We start from the raw sequence: 18,701 nt of genomic DNA on the forward strand, positions 1-18,701 counted from the left end.
AAACTTCATTTTTGGTAAAAATTGATTGCATTAGCACATTACTTATGATAATGGGCCTAGATTTTTTTTTCCCAAAGTGATGCTGTGGTTTTGCTTTTGGAAGAGAGTACAAGTTTTCTGTGGGCTTAAGTATTAAAAATGCTTCTTAAAAACTTGAAATTGTTATGCATTAAACCAGAACTCTTGGAGCTTTTTCAGATTTTACTGCTTATAGTCACTGCTCCCTTGAGTAGATATTTTATGAACCTGTTTTTACTTGCTGGAAAATAGAATTTTCCATAATTAAGGAAAAACATCAGTTATTTTATCCACTTGACTTTGTCTCTGCTTGTTATTGTTTGCTTTAGAGATTTATCTAAGTTATCGACATGATTCAGATTCCAGTGTATGAAATAGAGCTTTTGAGAAGGTGCTTTGAGTGGAAAAATAAATATCTTACAAGATATCTAGCTTTGGGTGTGTCTACTTCTGTTTGAATTTCTGGTTTTTCTTTGCATTTATAGCTATACTCCATTATAGTATATATCTTTGAATATAAAATTGGTTAACACATTGAGAGTTCAGCTTATGAGACAGAGCATGATAAAATCTCAAAACAATTTTCAAATATACCTATTTACTAAAATACAAATATTTTTATTTTAAATAATGTCATTTTAAACTCTACATATTTATACATTATGCCTATCTCTATCATTATTGTAGACATCTTCTAATTTCCAGGAAATCTTCCTGTCTTCCTCAGTGACTGATGTACACAGCCTGTCTTCCATTCAGTCCTCTGCCATCTTCCTCCATAGCTCATAATTTGTGGTGATAACTCTTTTCCTGTATATTTTTACTTGACATCTATTTTCATGGCCATTCTTTAGATCCTTAACTTAACAAATGTTGATTTAGTTTAAAAAATTCTATACCCTCTACTTACAAATTAGGATTTTTTTTTTTTAAGCAATGGCTGTTTAGTGAGTAGATATTTATCTTGCTATCAAGAAACTTATCTAACAGGGAATATATAACATTTATAAAAAGCCATGATACTTACCAGAGAGGTAAAGTGCATGCAAAGTCAGAGGAGGAAGAAGTAATTCTACCTGGGCAATCCAGAGGAAGTGGCATCCAAAAATGTTGTTAAATATTTTAAACATAGAGAAGTACAGAGAATAATCTAATAAAGAAATATAATTCTGCCACCCGGAATTAACAAATGTTATTTTTCAGAGGTCTAAAGGTAACATCTTTCTTCCTTTGAACAAAACAAAGGCTTTAGAATGTTTTAACCTTAGACTTCCCCTTCTTTTGATACCATTTTGTGGTGGTGGTGGTAGTGTTTTTGGCTCATCTTTGCTCCTCGTATCCTGTTCTTCCCATTGGGATTTAATTTCCACCTTGCTGCAGTATCTCCTTTAGTGCTTCTTTCACATTTTCCATCTTTTTAAGCCCTGCTAAATCCTTTGTGTTTTCCACACGTGTCTTCCAATTTACTCATTTTCTCTCTGTCTGTGGATAATCAACTGCTTAACCTGTCCATTGATGTTTTTGTTCCAAATATTGCTGTTGGATTTTTTTTAAAGAAAATGTCTGTTTTTTTCGTATTTTTCTTGCCTTATGGCATCTATTTCTTTCTTCATCTCTTTTGACATGAAATATACTTCTTTTAATGTTTCTTTCAGATTCTCTTATCTATGGGTCTGAGTGTTAGTCCTGCAATTGGTTGTTTGTGTCTTCTGACTCTTTTTATAAGTGAGGTTCATTTCTTCTTCTTCTTATTTATTTATTTTTTTTTTTTGACTATGAACCCTTTTTAGTGGGAGTTGCTTTCCCATGAGCCTTGGATTGTGAAGGCATGCTGATGTAGAGATTCATGTTTGCTTCTGCCAAGGTCCTATTGGCTTCACTGAATCTGGAACAATTGCTATTCTTAATTTCCTGGCAGGGGAGTAGGCTTGGGTATTATGATTTCTTATGTATGATTTATTTTCTACCAATGCCCCTAGACTTTCTTGTGAGTGTCCCAGGCCAGTGAACAAAATTTTCCTACAAGTTGTTTTACAAATGGGATGGACAGCATTTTGTAGCTCTAGGTTATATGCAGGCAGCCAAGCCTAGTTCCAGCTTCCTACCTCTGACAGGGCTGCAGCCTGTCTTCTGTCCCTATATGGGTGTCGAATCACTGGTACCCATCACTTCCCTGAACTTCGGCCTCTGCTCATGCTCTGACTTTGCGTTCATCTATTATTTCTGGCACTTGAGAGTTTTCTTGCTTTTAAACTTAGTTATTTATTTTATTTTTTTGTTATAGTATATATAACATTTCTGTGTTGCATAGGGAAGCTTCTCAAGTTTCTGTTCAGAATTGAGGGGTTGACATTTGAACCATGGCTTTGGAAGACAGGCAATGATGAGGTCATTCCAAGATAATGAAACAGCCTAAACAAAGGTATGGAGTGAGTAGTGATGAGGCTTTCATAGGGAATAACTGAAAACCTCATGGTTGACTTTGACTTAAGTTCAGGGTATGTGGAGATAATTAATGGGAAATATGTTTGGAAAGGTAGGTTGGAATCAAGTGCAATAGTCCTTGAATGGTAGTCTAAGGAATTTTGACTTCATTCTACACACAGCAGGGAGCCTATGAACGTCTGTTTGTGTGAGAGCGATGCAGAGCTTTGCCCTAGGAAGAGTAATTTGGTAACCATGAATAGGTTGGAATGGAGAGACCATACTGGAAATAGGGAGCTCAGTTAAGAGACTATTAGCAGTAGTCCAGAAAGAGGTAATAAGGAGCTGAAATAAGGTAATAATATTGGCAATGAAGATGATGTGAGAGGTAAATAGATGTTTGTAGAGAGATACTGTGATGTAGATTTCTCATTGGTATGCAGGGGAAAGAGGATTGCAAAATGACCTTAAGAGTACGTTGAAACTATTAAGAGAATTAAGAGACACAGAGGGGTAGGTTTGTAAAGGAAGATGTGTTCAGTTATGAAAATATTAAATTTATAGTGCAAGTGAGACAGTCAAGCGCAAAGGGCCACCCAAACAGAAAGAAGGGCAAAAGGGCAAAGGATAGCATTATAGGGTTTAGTAGAACAGAGGTAGTGAATGAAGGTGGTGGTGAATGAATCCATTTCAGAGATGGAGTCAAGAATTGGAGAAGAGGAAGTAAGCCGAAAAGAAAACTAGTAAATTAGGAAGCAGGTGGAAGAAGGGAAATTTGGGGAATCATGTATCAAAGCAGTTAGGAGTATGGTCCAAATTATAGGCATTTTTATGGAAGCCATAGGCTAAGAGCATTTCACAGCTGGAGGCTGTCTCCAGATGTAGAGAGAGTGGAAGATGTTGAGGAGGACAAGGACAGAGAAAGGGTCAGTTCATAGGAGTGGGAGTTAAAACACAGGATATGAAGAATAAGAGGAAGAAACGGTGGTGAGAGTGGAAATAATGTAGCAATTTAACTTTTGAAATAAAATATTCTAGGGTGTGCATAGGATTTATGAAGTATAGATCTGCACATATATGTTTGTGAATATATAAATGTATTATATATGTTGTATATGTATGTATGTAAATTTTTCCCACTTTTAACATGTAGGTATTGGCGTCCTTGGGTTACTCTGTTACCCTGTGATAAAATATTAACAAGCAATACTCTAATTTGTCTAATTCAAAAAAAACAAGAACGAAACCTTCACTCGGATCTTCATAATTGGGGTATAATGAAAGGGGGAAGAGAGAGGGCAACATTATTGTTGGAGTAGATGTGGGAGTAGATGAAGGTCACAGAGTTGGAAAGGAGAAGTACATGCTAATTAGTAAAAGGTAAAGGACTTTGGAAATTTGGGCTATGAAAAGCCTATTCCTTATGAAAGCATACTTTGTATTAATAGTGTCAAAGAGAATATGTACAGGGAGATCAGCTTGGTGCTTTGTGACCACCTAGAGGGGTGGGATAGGGAGGGTGGGAGGGAGACACAAGAGGGAGGAGATATGGGGATATATGTATATGTATAGCTGATTCACTTTGTTTTAAAGCAGAAACTAACACACCATTGTAAAGCAATTATACTCTGATAAAGATGTTTAAAAAAGAGAGAGAGAGAACATGTAGTTTGTACAGGGACACTATACCTTATCAAATGTCTCTTCTGTGCCATATGCTTTACTTGTATATTTTTTAATTTAATCTTCTAAAAAATAGTATGAGGTATTATTATCTCCCTTTTACAGAAAAAAAAAAGCTGAAGTTTGAAAAATAAAAGAACTTTCTAAATCATAATGTTAGTAGTTGTCCAAGGAGGGATTCAAACCCAAATGTATCTGTTTCTAAAATCTTTGTCCTTTCTACTAAACCATTATGTCTTTATATATTTATGTAGTACAGGGACAAAGGGGGAAATGGTACAGGGGAGAAGACTGGGGTGGTTTATATTTAATTTAGAGTCTGTAGTCATTAGAAGACCATACCAATGCGGAGAGTTTTCCTTCTTCAAACTTAGCAGGGTGCTTACCCAACTACCATTGGATGGGGAGAGGAATTGAATTTGGTTTCTCCATCTAGGCTGTTAGCCTTAATACTAGCCCCAGAGAGCTCAGTATGTTTCATGCTAATAAAGAAATAGAAATTTGCAGCATTATCGTGGGAAAAGATTCCAGTTTATCAGGGCTTTGGCTGAGGCTTCATTGACCACTTAACTGATTTCATCCATCACTTTGTTTTTGCTGCTTTAGTAGATCAGCTTTTTAACCACTGATCAGTACTTAGGCCTGCTGTTTAGATGTGTAATCTTCAAAGGGTTCTTTGCTGATAAATCTGATTTTACTAACTTTTCTCATCTTAAATTAGTTATTGACTTTGCATGGAAACCAGGAGGGAGTCTACTAAAACAGTAGAAAGAACAATATGAATGTAACATGTTTTAGTATTAAATATACTTTAAGATGAATTATTATAATTAACATGAATTATTACAAATGGAATCAAAGTAGCTATAAGTAGTAATATTTGGTGAAATCAAGGTCAACTAGGAATGGTTCAGTGTTTCCATGCAGATTGTTGACTGGATTAATGGCAGCTGTGGTTGTGACTATCTTTTGTGCACTACTCTTTTTAATGAAATATTTCATACATAGAAAATATATAGTATATATACTTTATAAAGAGTAATAATAAAACGGTTGCTAAATTGTTTCCATTCTCATTGCTTCTCCCTCCTCTACTCCTTCAAGTCCTGTATTTTGAATTCTACGTATTAACTTATGAGATGGAGCATAACCAATGCTGTTGAAACTACCTGTGTGCGTTTCTCTTACCCCTGCTGTGGTTCCACCTAACATCAGAGATTCACTCACCCTGAATATGGTGATTATCATTTCCTTGCTTTTCTTTACAGTTTGGTCATATATATATATATATTCTGTATTTCGTTTTGCATGTTTAGAACTTTATATAAATGGACCATGCTCTGCATATTTTCTGTAACTTGTTTGTAGTTTTTGTTTTCTCAGCACTGTTTGTGAGATTCCCCAATGTTGATACATGCATGCATGTAGCTGTAGCTCCTTTGTTTTTACTGCTGTATAATATTCTACTGTATAAGTAATAATAATTTGTCCATTCTCCTGTCAATGGACACTTGGGTTGCTTCTTTTGTTCTTTTGCTGTAAGAAACACTACTGCTATAAGTATTGGGTTGGCCAAAAAGTTCGTTCAGGTTTTTCCATAACATGTTACGGAAAACCCGAACGAACTTTTTGGCCCACCCAATACTAGGAATAGGCCCCTTGGAGCCCCTTGATGGAGAAATCTAATAGGTTTTCTGTCCCTGTCTGCTATTATTATCTCCCTAAAATTACAAGAAGGGGAGAGGCACAAGTAGCAGGTTCTAACTCTTTTCCAAGTGGCTTATACCTCCCTTGCATCTACCTCCTGTGCAAGTCGAGGGGAAGACAGTATATGAGATATTGGCAGGGGACGGCAGCATTTACCATACCTGAACACACCCTTCACTTTAAAATATCTTAACTTCTGTGTTAGGATTGTCCCGAGAAACAGAACCATTAGGAGAAATAGAGGAAGGGAGGGAGGAAGGGAGGGAAGGAAGGGAGAGATGGAGGAAAGGAGGGAAGGGAGGAAGGCAAGGAAGGAAGGGAGGGGAGGGAGGGAGGGAAGGGGGGAGCGAGGGAGGAAGGAAGGGAAGGGGGAAGGGAGAGAGGGAGGAAGGAAGGAAGGAAGGGAAGGGGGAGGAAGGAAGGAAGGAAGGAAATTATAAGGTATTGGCTCACGCAGTTACGGAGGCTGAAAAGTCCCATGATCTGCTGTCTACAAGCTGGAGAGCTGAGAAAACCAGTGGTGCATTTCAAAGGCCTGAAACAGAACCAATGGTGTAGATGCTAGTCCAAGTCTAGATGCCAGTCTGGAGCACCAAGGACAAGAGAAGATCAGTGTTCCAGCTTAAAGAGTCAGGCAGAGTGAATTAAACTTTCCTCCGCCTTTTTGTTAATCTCAGGTCTCAACAGATTAGATAATACCCACCCACACTGGGGAAGGCCATCTGCTTTACTCAGTTCGTCAATTCAAATGCTAATCTCTTCCAGAAACACCCTCACAGACACTCAGACACACACACAGATTAATGATAAACCAGATATCTGGGTGTCCTGTGGCTTATTCAACATAATTTTATGTTGATGCATAAAATTAACCACCACAGCTTCTTTTGTCATACGATTATACATTGTAGTTCTCTAGGTCTCTGCCTTAGTCCTTTCTCTCTTCTCATTCTGTCTCCTCTCCCTAAATATTAAGCATCTACTCTTATGGTTTCAAATACCATCTAAATACTGATAACTCCCAAATTATGTTCATTCCATAATTTTATTCTTAGCACTTGGTGCATATATCCAGCTACCATTCTGCATCTCAACTCATGTATTTCTTATATAAGTGCTTCAGACTCAAGTCTAAGATTAAACTCATGATCTTTCCCTTTTCTCTTGTCCCACCCCAATTTGCTTCTCCTCCTCCAGTTTTCCATTATCTCTGTGAGGGCATCTTTTCTGTTATACCTGACTAGGTAGCTGGAAGTTGAGCTTGACAATACTTTCTCCTTCCCTTCCCCTTCCCCCATATTCAGTTGGTCCTTAAATATCTCTTGAACTAGTACTTTATTTCCGCTGCCACCACCCTAATCCAGGAACCATTGTCTCAAGCCTGGAATAGAGAAACATTCTCATACGGAGTGTCTCTATAATCAACTTCTGCTTCTCTAATCCACTGTGCAGCCAAACTAGCCTATTTAAATTACCAGGTTCCTGACAAATTTTTAGTGGCTTCCAATTTCCCTTTGAATAAAATTTGCAGTTCTTCACATTCCTATAAGGCCTTCTTTTGGATACTTTCTGCCTGCATCACTAGCCTCATCCTGAGCTGGAGTGACCTTTTTCCTGTATTCTCAGTATGCGCTGTGGCTCCTTACTGCTTTACCTAAGTTCTTCCCTTTGCTAGACCATTGCTCTACTCCTCTTGCCTTGCTAACTCTTCCTCATCCTTTGGATCTAAGCTTAACTGTCATTTCCTTAGGAAGGCCTTTTCTAAACTTGCTCATGTTGGTTTCCCTTTTTATCCACACCCATAGAGCCCTGACTTTCTCTTTCATGATATTTATTAACATCCTTTTTTTTTTTCCCCCTACTGAATTACAAGTTCCATGAGAGCATGAGCATGGAGTCTTTGCTGTCTGTTTTATTCTGAGAGTTGCTTCAATACCTGGCAAATAGTAGATACTGAGTAATTTTTTTTTATTTTTTGAAAAATGAATGAGCTGCATACATATGAATTTTTGCATTTTACCTGTCCCACACTTGGGGAAAAATTACTCATTCTTCCTTTATAAAGATGTGATGAAACTTCCGGCATACATCTGTTACTAGCATGGAATTCATAGTAAAACATTGCATTAGACAAACCAGAATGGGCTATGTCGTCTATGTGTTCAGTAATTCACACTTAAATCAAGAAAGTATTCCTTTCACTATGTACTTACATTAACTTTCAGTAATAGCTATCTTGACCTAAAATTCCTGGTGTGTTCTTTGATAGTAATAAATTATACAGTTTGCTTCAGTTATAATTCAGAAAGACTTATCTGAGCAATCGGTAATTATCTCTTACTTTGGCGCAGTGTGGCTTTTAATTTCCAAATCTGAGCTTTGTTGTTCAGATGGTCTAAATGTCTGGAATAATTGGTCACTTGATTCCCAATTATGTTAGTGTAAATCTGAAATCAGCTTTAATAAGTAGTTTATTCAAGTTGCTGGCTAGATAATAAAGTGAAGAGTAGCATCATGACTGTTTGTGGAATTTGTTATATTTTTGGTTGGAGTTCATGAAGCCATGTATTTTTATGACCAAACTGCCCTAAGAGTTATGGACAGTAATTCTGACTTGTAGCGCTTTCCTCATTTATGTTAGAATATATGGTTATCAATGTCAATATATAATATCAATTATCAATATATAATATCAATATCAATATCAGTTCTCAATATCAGTATCAATTATCAATATATAATATCAATATCAATATCAATTCTCTATGTAATATCAATTATCAATATTTAATATAATATCAATTATCAATATATAATATCAATTCTCAATATAATATCAATTATCAATATATAATATCAATATCAATTCTCTTTGTAGACAGTTTATCTGTTATTCTGACATTGTGATTGGATTAGGACACCTGAGCACTAACCTCAGTTTTTAGAATGTTTCTGCATTTTAGTGATAATTGTCTGAGCACATCATTGCTCTGATTGTTTTTAAATCTTGAGATAGACTTCAGGTTGTTAAGGTAAATCTTTTATAGCTTTGGCTGAATTTCTTATAAGAGCTCTTTGTCTTGACAGCTGAGATCTGTTAGCTGATCTCTCTTAATGGTACTTAGATTTGAATTTTGCAGGCTGGGAGGCAGAACTACTTGGAACTGGTCTTTTCAACGCATGATGGCTTTAAATGCAGACTTTAAAAAATGGGCCACCTTGTAAAAAGAAAGTCTTAGTCTCTAGAGTTCATTCCCTTTCTTAGTTTGAACCAGTCCAAGTTTATAACTCAGTGGAGTTTAAAAGTTGGACTTTTTATTATTTTTAAACTCTCCATAGGGCCTGGTAATTTGAGGTGGAGGAAACTAATATGAACTTCACATTTTCATTTCAGTCTAAATTCTGAGATTCTTTGATTCTCTGGAGCCAAAAGCATTTCAAGGGTTTTCATGAGGAGGTTATGACTGGAGGGGAAGAGTGCTGCCTCTTGGTTCTGAGTGACAACCCCTGCCCTCTGCCCCTAGCTGAGAACTCAAAGAATTGTTACATAGCACTAAAATGAGCTGAGTCCAAAACTTCAGCCATATGGTCAATATAGGGCTTTTAAAGGAAGGGAAATAGTAAAAGAGTAATTTCAGAGGAACTCTCTTATGTTAAAGAACTGAGAAAATGAAGTCTTTCTGAAGCTAAGTGTAAATTATACCACCTTCTTTGGGAGCAAAAGCTGCTAAATGTAACAGAAGAAAATGACAGTGTAGGAAATCAAAGTTCAGGAACAGGCTTTCAAGTGTGGTTTTCTTATGCTTAATACTTTACTCCCCTCTCAGGATCCATTCCCTCCTTTTCCTCCTCCTCCTCCAAAGTCTGTTTGAAAGAGATTTTGATGGGTAATGGCAAAGGAAGGCACCTTTAGACGTAGTATAAATTAGGGCATAAGATGCCCTTTGTACAGGAATTATCTTAGACATGCTTTTGAAAACATACTTTTTTTTTAGCCTTATTTAAGAAAATAATCAAAGGTATGATTTTTAAATCTTTGAGTTTAGTCTGCTTTCAGTAAAAATAAGGTATAGGTACCAAAATAAGCAAACCTCTTTTTTTTCTTTCCTGGTTTCTGCTTATAAGATTTACAGGTATTTAAAATAAACCCATGAAAAACAGAAATACTGTCCTGGGATTGGCTAAATAGTCAGAGCAATTACTTCCAGGCTCCAAAATCCAACTGAGCTTGACTTTTGGAAATAAATTTGGCTAAGACTTCTTCCTTATTCTGTTGTATAAAGGTGTACATGAAATGATACTGACCTCTGCCAGAAACCCCAGGAATCCTATTCAGTGATGTACTTGTAATGGTCATGAAAGAATTAAATCAACACAGATGTGGATTAATGTGAAAAAGTAGGCAAAACACTAAATTCTCATTGTGTGGTTTCAGTGTTGCAAATCCTTCAAAATACTTTGGTATACCACAATAATTAAAGGGTTTAAGAACGTTAAGATACTTAGAAAATAAAAGCCCTCAGTTGAATAACAAGAATGACCTGTTTTATTTTTTAAAATTGAAATTAATGTAGATTGCCATGGTGAAAATAGGTTGAAATATTTAATAATAACTGTTTTGTGCAGCCCTAGAGATCAAAAACAGTAATGTAAATAAGCAGGTCTTTAAAGAATCATACTCACAAATATGTTTAATGTAAATGATTGCTAGAAGGGAAGTGCATTTTTTTCAATGCTATGCAAAGAAATTTTAATGGACTTGATGTTTGCAGTGAGAATCTACAAATTAGCAATAACGCAAATTTTAAAATATTTGCTCATTGCTCTAGATTATGACTGTATTCAAGAAATACTGTTTTCAAACACTAATTAATCATTTAAAATAAACTTTTAAAAACACATTTATGACATCAATAAGTATGACTGTTTATTACATTTTACCTATAAAAAGTTGAACTGTTTTATATACTCTTTATGGAAACAGTGCACAGTCATAAATTAAAAGATGCAACTGTTTTGGATATTTTACTGGTGGTCCTGTGTTTTCCTGCCAGCAGTGCAGCTGTTTCAGTTTTCTCAGAATAACATATAAAAAGCTGTATGTACACTGCAAGTTTATGCTTGAATTGCCAAGCCAGAGATGGTATGACTCAACTTTCCCAGAAGCAAGTTATACCAAAATGTGATGAATTAAAACAGCTAGTTGCACAGTGCATTCAGTTATGAAAACCAGTTCTCATTTATGATAGTTGGCTTTGTAAGGTTGACACATTCTACTGTGGTACTTGAATTTTGCCATGAGTAAAGAGCCATTGGAGCTAAGACTGTGCTTTTGAGGGTCTGAGGAAAGAGAAAAGGGTGATACAACACTATCTGGGGTGTGGATAAAACTTAGCTGGAAACTTGTGTCAGGAATGGAACATTTTCATTTTCAAGATACCTGTAAAAATTTTACTTATTTGTGTGATAGTTACTGAATTCTCAATGAAGAGAAATTGATTTTATGCTGTTCTAGGTTAATTTTAAGACTTTCTGAGGTGATTTAACACTTACCTCATTTCTCATGCATCATAGTCTTAACAGTGGACATTTTATTTTATCCTTGGAGGTAATAAGCAGATACCTTTGTGGCCATGTATTAGGTTTGGTGAATCCCTATTTAAATCCTGTGACACCCAAGGTTTTATTAAGAGTTTGACAACAACTGTTTAATAACAGTAGTCTCCAAAGTGAGATGCATCCCACCAGGATATGTAAGATGGGATGTAGGGAGAAAATATTAGAACTTTTATTTAAACATTTTAGTTTCATCCTTTAAATGTTTCAAATTATATATTATATATATTTTATAATATACTTACTATATTAATATATATGTATATACTATATAATAGTATATAATATATAAATACTTTATGTAATTTATGAACAAGTATACAAGTTTTGGAGCTGTATACTCAAATATTTTTACTGCTATAAATATACTATCAAAAAAGTTTGGAGATTGTTGCTCAATAAATATTAATTTCCTTTCTCCTTTCACCCTTGGCAGAGAAGCAAAGAATTAACACCTTGATTTGTGGCAGTGTGAATAAATTATAGCCAATTGCAGGAGCTTATGCTGTGTCTTACTTTGACCACTTTTTCTATTTGGCCTCTTGTATTGCCATATATTTTTTAATCACACAAGCTTATTAAACATGGATACAAATGAAAAACAGACTTGTTATTATGTTAGAAATAATAAGTTGCTCATGCATCAAGACTTTGACACACAGGAAGTCTGAATGAATAGAAAAGTTTCCAAGTTATTAAAATGTTCTGGTACCTGATTTATTCATTTGCTATACCTGTAATTCTTAGGTAGATGAAGCTCCTTTGCTTCCTGAGGCCTGAAGAAACAATGTGGTTTCTTAAACTAGGCATTAAAGCAAAGCTGGAAATACTTGTTTTCTGACAGTGCTGGTAGTCATGCTAAGAAGTTGTCCCTCTTTGGCTAGGATTATCCCATTTTTTAGGGCTGTTTGTGTACCTTTATCAAGGTAGAAAGTTTTAATTGCTAAGTAACATGTGTGTAATTGAAGAATAATAGTGTCTGTTACAGTCTTTTGAGATTGACTCAAAAGACTCTTCTGTATTTACTAATTGGGACATTCTTTTGAACCCAGGCTCAGTTTTAGAGATTGCTTGGATGTAATTTTCTAAGGTTTCCTTTCCTGTAAGGAGGGAGACAATACATTTTTGTAATACTGAAGTAATTTTGAAGTAACTATTATGTTCTCTCCCCTTTATCACTTGTTTACGTATTTTCTTCAGAACATATTTATGTAAAATTTTAGTAATACAATAGTATTATCATGTGCATTTATTTATTAAGAGTATGCCAGGAAGGAGAGCGGCAGTTAGGTACCCAAACAAGAGCCAGCAAAATAAATTAGTTCTGAAAATTGGGAATAGGGAACATTTTAAAAGCAAGTATTATTTTTGAAACCTCCTTCAGAGCTGTTTTTAGATCTTAATGTAATTCGCTTTATAATTTAGAGTTGGTATGTTTCCTTTTAAAAGGAAATAATGCATTTATAAAGTCTGAACATTTCAGCCTTAGAATTCTTCTTTAACATTTGAATCAGTTTTACTATTGCTTTTTAAAGTGTTACCAATTTATATGTGCTTTCTATGTCAATGGTACACTTTTTGTTTTGTTTTAGGTATTTAAACCATGTCAGAGCTGCCTCTCCACAGGACCTTGCTGGAGGCTATACTTCTTCTCTGGCTTGTCACAGAGCACTACAGGATGCATTCAGTGGGCTTTTCTGGCAGCCCAGTTAACCTTTATTTCTCCTCTATAAGATTTGGACCCTGGAGCCAAACCAGGGAGCTAGCAAAAGTAAAGCAGACTTGTAAAATTATAGCCATGTGCAGCTGTACAGCAACAGTACTACCACTAGAAGCTGTGTTAAAGTATTTATAGAGAGCAAATTTCAGAACTAAGCTGAGTAATATAGTGGATAAATATTTGTGAAAAAGATTTATTTTTTACTTATATTTTTCTGTGAGGGATTGAAGCTGTAAGCCTCATCTGATGGAAGCTATGAATAATTCACCTGTGTATGCTTGAGGTTGACAGACTTGTAAAATCTTTTAAAAAATAAAGCTAGACTTTATACCGTTTTGTGGTTTTTCTCTTATTACAGTGTTTTACTTGAACACACATTAAAAATGCCATTTTGAATACGACATTTAGTGTTAATATCCAAGTCTGTTATTTCTTCTCATAAAATGTCCCATTTTTTCCCCAATGTCTTCTTAATACTAGTCCAGACAAGTGGATATATTTCCTTCTACCAACAGGTTGTGGCAAGTAAAACTTGACCTGTGATAATGTCACTCTCTCAACATTAAGGACTCAGTGCCTGTTTTGAGCAGTAGAAAGTGAGATGAACCTTGATCAATGTGTTATAGGTCCCAGCTGTGAGCCTCGCTTAGGCTAAACCAGAGCAGAGTACTAACCTGCTTTAATGACAAATTCAAAGAAGTAAGTTAATAAAATTTAATACTTAAAAGGCACCTTTCACCTCAATGTGAGCTCATTTTATGATGAAACCTTGGAGACTGGAATGAATATATTTTAAATGAAATTTCCCTATGAGTAAATTGCACACTCTGGTACAGTTTCTGTTGAAACTTCAAAGGCTTTTAGTATACCCAGAATGTTGCTTAAAGAGTTTGGATGTGGATAGGATATATATTTGTAGCATCTCAACCTTGTATGAGTCTGTTACCTAGATAACTGGGTATGGCACATCGTTTCTCAAGGAAATTAAAGGATTTTCTATTAAATCTCCATTACAACAGTTGTTAGAGTGGAAAGTTATGTGAAACAAGATTTGTGGGTTATATTAGGGTGGAATATCCATATCTAACAGCTCCATCTTATTTGACTAAGTAGGTATTAATTTCAGGAGTACATCTTCATCTTTATAACACTTCTAACTATCTTTGGTAATTGAGAAAACCAAGGCATTGAATAATTGAGTAGGCCAAGATCATATACACAAGTTAGTAAAAAGCCAAAATTAGAACACAAGTTTTTTATCCAAGTCTAATTCTATCTATAACTCTACTAGGCTGCATCCTATTTCTCATATCTATTAGTTTTCCCCAATAGAGGACTAGCATTTTAAGTACAATACATAAATCTGTTCAAAGAATAGTGAGAACATTGAACTTGTGGTTAGGGATTTTCTGTACTCAGCTGCCAAAGTAAGGTATCCAGTCTTTAAAAAAGAAGCACTATTATTTATTCTCAGTACCTTGTATGATGTATTTAAATGAAAGGAACTAATTATTAACAAAACATTTCAAAGGCTTTCAAAACTTTTTTTTGAGCCTACCTTATTATTGTGGAAATTGCCTGCACCTGATTTGGCAAATCAGTTAAATTCCACCACCTAGATACGTTTGTAATTATTTTGCCCTTACTATGGCCATACTTTGTTCAATAGGCTGGATTTAGAAGTTAACTGACCCTATTAGATCAAAGGGAATGGTGAAAGATAACCTAATGGCAACAATTCACTAAATAACAAATATTCTGCATTGATGAAATTATCCCCAGTCCTCCCAGTGATTTCCTCTCTCAGAGACAAAAGGCTGTACCAGTCTTTTCATCTACATGAATTTAATAAGTCTTAATATTTTATAACACTAGCACAGAAACAACTACCGAGCATTAACCTATATGCCAAGCACTGTGCTTCATGCTTTATGAATTGTCTAATCCTTGTAACAGTGCTAATATTATTTCCCCATTTTAACAGGTGGAGATGCTAAGGCATAGAGAGGTTCAGCAACCTACCAAAGGTCAATACATCTTAAAAGGAGAAGAGTTTGGATTTGAACCCAAGTGGTTAAACTGCAGTCCATGTTCTAGAGATAACTGTCAAACTGTCAAACTTAAAAACAACAGCTGTGTAAAACCAAATCTGAGTAGTCAAACTTCTTAAGACTTCCAGGAAATTTTACAGATCAAGTATCTAGTTCTTATATGGGATATAAGTGACATCAACTAAATAACGGTGTTGATATCCTTGAGAGAAGTCCTGAGGAATTTATTATGTAGAACATGATTTGACTACTAACTGCACTCCCTTTTAAGCAGATATTAATGGACTGAATACATTTACATGGTAATTAGGATGCATTATTATTTAGTATTCCTTAATTTCTTTCAATAAATATTTAAGCTTCTCTTAGAAGTTACCTTTAGGCTGTCAGCAGGTGGTTTGGATAATCATTTCAAAATCTAATTAAGGTGGCAGAAAACTTGTCAAAAAGTTAACAAAATTAAAAAATTCTATCTAATGAGTGTTCTAGCTGTCATTTTCTAGTGGATTAACCAAGAGTTCAGTTACTAGGTATCACATCAAAAAGTTTAGGGTGAGCCAAATTTACATAATGAAATAATCACATGTTCACTTATCCACTCTGAGGGAAAAAGGAGGAGAGGTTAAAGTGTGTTAATAGAAGCATTTAAGGAATTCTGTTTTCTTTACAATTATATACTGCATATTTTTTCTAATTAAGGGGTGACTAAATGGATCTTACCACTTTACATATGAATAAGAACATCATTTGCACCCACACTTAATATTTATAGCCCAGCACACGGATGTATTAATACAGTACTAGGAAAAAAGTTCTTATGCCTACTGGCAAATTAATTATCTTCACCTGGATCGGGAGAAGGCAAACTGTAGACCCCTGGCCAAATCCAGGGGCTTCCTTTTTTTGTATGCTCCATGAGTTAAGGTTGGTGTCTGTATATTTTTAAGGTTGGAAAAAGCCAAAGGAATAATATACCTTTTAACATGTGAAAAGCATATGAAATTAAAATTTCAGTGTTCATAAATAGTTTTGTTTTGTTTTGTTTTTTTGGAATACAGTGTTTATGTATTGTCTATGGCTGCTTTTGGACTAACATGGCAGAGTTGAGAAGCAGCAGAGACCTTATAGCTCAGAAAGCCTAAAATATTGAATGGCCCTTTACAGAAAGTTTGCTGACCCTTGACCTACATACTTGGAGGGGAGGGAGAGGAAGAAAATTAGAAGTCCCAAACTAGCAATCCATGGCTGAATTAGCCCTCAAGGTTTTGCACAGGATAGGTTGGGTTGAACTCCAAAACCATTTTAAGTGTCTTTCGATAAGGAATAAAGGCTCCAATTCATTACTTCCCTATACTTCTTACCATTTATTGCCTTCATCTATTTATATTACCTAGCTTCTGAAGGCATTTGAGTTTATAATTAATGACTTAGATTAGGGGTCCTCAAACTTTTTCTGTAGGACCAGAGAGTAAATATTTTAGGCTTTGTGTGCCAAGAGACTAAACAGAGGCCATTATGTAGATACAAGAGATACAATAAATTGGCACAATTTTTTAAATTAACAGACTTCAAAATATAATTGAGTACATTTTTTGTAGGGCTTTTTGGGGAATTACAGTTCCTTTGATTGGGGTTCTAAGTGTTCCTATCATCAAAATGAATTTTAATTGATCACATACATGTTGATGGTTATATGTAATGACATTTTACATATTTCATCTTTAAAAAAGTCTTTTCAGACAGATACTGCCAAATTCTAGAACATGTGATTTTTAACTGAACATATACATCACTTGGAAGGCGTTTGTAAAACTCTATGAGAGTCTTAATCCCTTGGTATTTGCCTTTTAGCATGTCATTACAAGAACACATTAATCACTTCCAATTGAAGATCAGATGGAAGTTCAATTGTAGTTAAATGGGTTTTGAAATATGGAAATTTCCTTTGCATTTGCACCAAGGTTCCAAGAATGCTGAACTCAGAAAATATATCCACTGCTAATTTATGAGAGAATGAAAATCTTGTTTCTTGTTCTAATTTTTGATTGCATGAGAAATGTACAGTTGTAGTCATTTCAGACTACTGTAGTATGTTTCACGTTAAAGTTATGTTTGCCTTGTAATTGTAGGTTGATATCTTTGAGAAATATTATCAAGTCTTTAGCAAAAACTAATTTCCAAAGACACTCAGTGTTTTAGAAGTGTTTAAGGTTGGTTCTTCTGAAGAAAAATTTCAGTCTTGGCCATGAACCCAAAAAATTGCAGTCATACCTTACAATTGCTAAGCAAATAAAACTTAGGTTAAGCTGAAGAAATTCAGCTTCAATTTCTGACAAAATTCAAGGACTCTGAGGATGGTTAAAGTCCATGAAAGCAAATGAAGTTTATCATTGACATTACTGGTTCACTAACACATGATAGATTCAAATATTTGCTGCAATGTACTTGCTGGTGAATAATATAGTGAATAACTATAGGTTTTAAACACGGTGCATTTTCATAAGCTTTGTAAATTTTTCCAACTAGAGCTTTTTCTACCTCACACTTTTCTTTTTAACCATCATCAGTTATAACACATCAGATTCTACTTCAGGTTTTACAGAATTAGTTTTCTCAGTTTCTTTGAAAGTATTCACCAGTAGTTGTTCCGTGCAGAGTATTCATGGAGGCTAATTCTTCAGTAACTTCAAAGTCAGAATTGACGTCTCAAATAAACAAGAACTGAGCAGTATTAGTAATGTCTATCAACTCATCAAGAGTAAAGAACTACTTGGACTCATTACCTTTTTGACTATTGATGGTGCTCACAATGTTCTCAACTCTGAGCAACTGTCCTTGCCAAAAGGCCAACAGTCCTAGACAAGTTTGCTTTCTCCAAACACATTTCTTAGACTGCTGCTTTCAAACACAATTAACTCACCGACAGTAAATGGTTTTCCTTGCTTGGCTTACAAAAGAGTCACTTGGAGACTTACTTTGGTTGTAGCCTCACTTACATTTTTTATTTTGTGAAGAAATTCTGCCATGAATTTCCAGTTTAAATATCTAATTTTTTCTGACAGTTGCTTGCCTGTGAGTTGGAAATACTGTGATGAGTACTTCTTTGAGAAATGTCAAAGTATATTGTACTTTAGCTCAGGTATGGATGCTTTGTCATCTAATTCAGTGTCAAAAAAATTCACACTCTACTGTGCCTTAAAAGCACAACATGAATGGCTACTTTTCTTATTTTGGAATGAGGGATACATACTGGTAATAGTAAAATAAAATGTTATAGCTTGGCAATACACATGGCACTCAAAATGTTGTTGAGTTATAACTGTGTCACTGTGATTTGTAGTGTGCTGAGCAGCAGTATGAAGTGATGAGAATCATATCCCATCTGTGTTGCAACTACTCAACTCTGCTGTTATGCCATGAGGGCAGCCATAGCCAGTATGTAAACAAATGAGTATGGTATGTTCTAATAAAACTTTATTTAT

General features: G+C 35.1%; 1 protein-coding gene across 4 annotated transcripts in view; it reads left to right on the forward strand.

Moving 5' to 3' along the window:
* The window catches only part of MNAT1 (MNAT1 component of CDK activating kinase), a 229,753-nt gene that overhangs the window by 196,801 nt on the left and 14,251 nt on the right, over positions 1-18,701 (forward strand). Inside the window, exon 9 of one of the 4 annotated variants that reach the window (XR_009699562.1) lies at positions 13,041-13,125. The exons of 1 other annotated variant lie outside the window; for it this stretch is intronic. Coding sequence is in view for 2 of the 3 variants with exons in the window: in XM_061182649.1 (XP_061038632.1) it covers positions 13,041-13,161 (121 nt within the window). In the remaining variant the exon portion in view is untranslated. Of the gene's footprint in view, positions 1-5,229; positions 5,279-13,040; positions 13,487-18,701 lie in introns of those variants that run through there. 2 more of the 4 variants (XM_061182649.1, XM_061182652.1) reach the window with 2 other exon arrangements.

Source organism: Eubalaena glacialis, chromosome 2 (assembly GCF_028564815.1).
Source record: "Eubalaena glacialis isolate mEubGla1 chromosome 2, mEubGla1.1.hap2.+ XY, whole genome shotgun sequence".
NCBI lineage: Eukaryota > Metazoa > Chordata > Mammalia > Artiodactyla > Balaenidae > Eubalaena > Eubalaena glacialis.